Below are 1,404 nucleotides of genomic sequence, written 5' to 3'. Positions count from 1 at the left end.
TTTTAATTTTCACAGCCTTTATGATATTAACTTTGGTTTATGGTACTGGTGCTGAGACTCCCATGGGTCCCTAGTGGTGTGACCTGAAGCTCTGAAAGGGGTTTCTCTTGACCAGGGGATCTCTCAGAGGGGCAAAGGAATTGAGACCCACACAGAGAAAGAAGCTTTCCAAAAGAGGTCCCGTGTATCTGTTTCACTCTTACGTTCTATGATCCTTCACTTTGGAATCTTTTTTTCAAGAGGGGAAATCTCAGGTCTACAATATTAAAGGGGATTCTTTTCAATTTTCACTGATTTGGCTGGTTCCTTGCCAGTTCTGCTTATACCTTGATGTGTTTCAACCAGGTTAGGGAAAATCTCGTACTGAGTATAAAAGGCAAGCATCTCTCCTGGCTGCACACTGTGGGTAGAATCCAGGCTGATCCCATTTGCCAGTTGTCTTTGGTTTGCTTGATGTTGTCATAAGGTTTCCAAGTCAGGGTTGGGAAAAAATAAGAATCCCTGTGTCTGAGTTACCTTTTATGCTGGCTTTTGGGGTATAATACACTGCTGTGTTATTCCTCTGTCCATGGGGCCCCAAACTAGTTTGCATCTTTCCACTTTTTAAATTGCTCTTTGGGTTATTTCTGTCATTATTTGATGGTTTTTTTGTTTTGCCTAGCAGGGAGCATCAGGGAGAGATAAATTTATGTGATTTTCTCAGACTAAACCATTATTGGTTTTTCTCTCTATTTATGTAGTTTTATGCTATTGAAAACATATTTCATTCTTCTATTTGTTCACAGGGTTAAAGCTCAAGAACGACACCAGAAACGATCAGCGTGAATCAGCTTCTGCATGGAAAATACAAGCAAGAGATCATCAAGTATCAAGGAAGACCAGAATGAAGGTTGTCCAAAAAACAGCAGCCAAGGAAAATCACATTGATACTTCCATGGTAGAGAAGGAGGGTCAGGGTTTTCCAAGGAACAAGGGAAAGAATCTTTCAACTTCTAAGCTAAAGCTTCCAGAACTTAGCAATCATCACAGGAAAGGTCACACAGTGGACAGACCTTTTAAGTGTCAGGAATGTGAGAAAGGCTTCAGAGTTATCTCTGGCCTTATTAAGCATCAGAGATTTCACAGTGGAGAGAATCCCCATAAATGTGAACAATGTGATAGGAGGTTTAGATTGCGTTCAGATCTTAAGAGGCACATCATGGCACATCAAGGAATAAAACCATACACATGTTCATCGTGTGGGAAAAGCTTTGTTTGTAGAGCAAATCTACACACACATGAAAGAGTTCACACAGGAGAGAAGCCTTTTAAGTGTGATGAATGTGGAAGAAGATTTACTCAGCCCTCTCACCTTACTAAACACCATAGAACCCACACAGGTGAGCAGCCTTTTAGTTGTAGCAC

The 1,404-nt window shown here is 40.9% G+C and overlaps 1 protein-coding gene across 1 annotated transcript in view; it reads left to right on the top strand.

The window, feature by feature from the left end:
* The window catches only part of LOC102006523, a 73,734-nt gene that overhangs the window by 41,967 nt on the left and 30,363 nt on the right, over positions 1-1,404 (top strand). The window contains exon 3 of the mRNA XM_013510077.1: positions 786-1,400. Within this exon, the coding sequence (XP_013365531.1) occupies positions 786-1,400 (615 nt within the window). The remainder of the gene's footprint in view (positions 1-785; positions 1,401-1,404) is intronic.

The sequence above is a fragment of the Chinchilla lanigera genome, unplaced genomic scaffold (assembly GCF_000276665.1).
Source record: "Chinchilla lanigera isolate Chin_1 unplaced genomic scaffold, ChiLan1.0 scaffold00201, whole genome shotgun sequence".
In the NCBI taxonomy this organism is placed as follows: Eukaryota; Metazoa; Chordata; class Mammalia; order Rodentia; family Chinchillidae; genus Chinchilla; species Chinchilla lanigera.
Note: the sequence above shows the minus strand (reverse complement) of the source record. Positions and strands in the feature narration are given on the sequence as shown.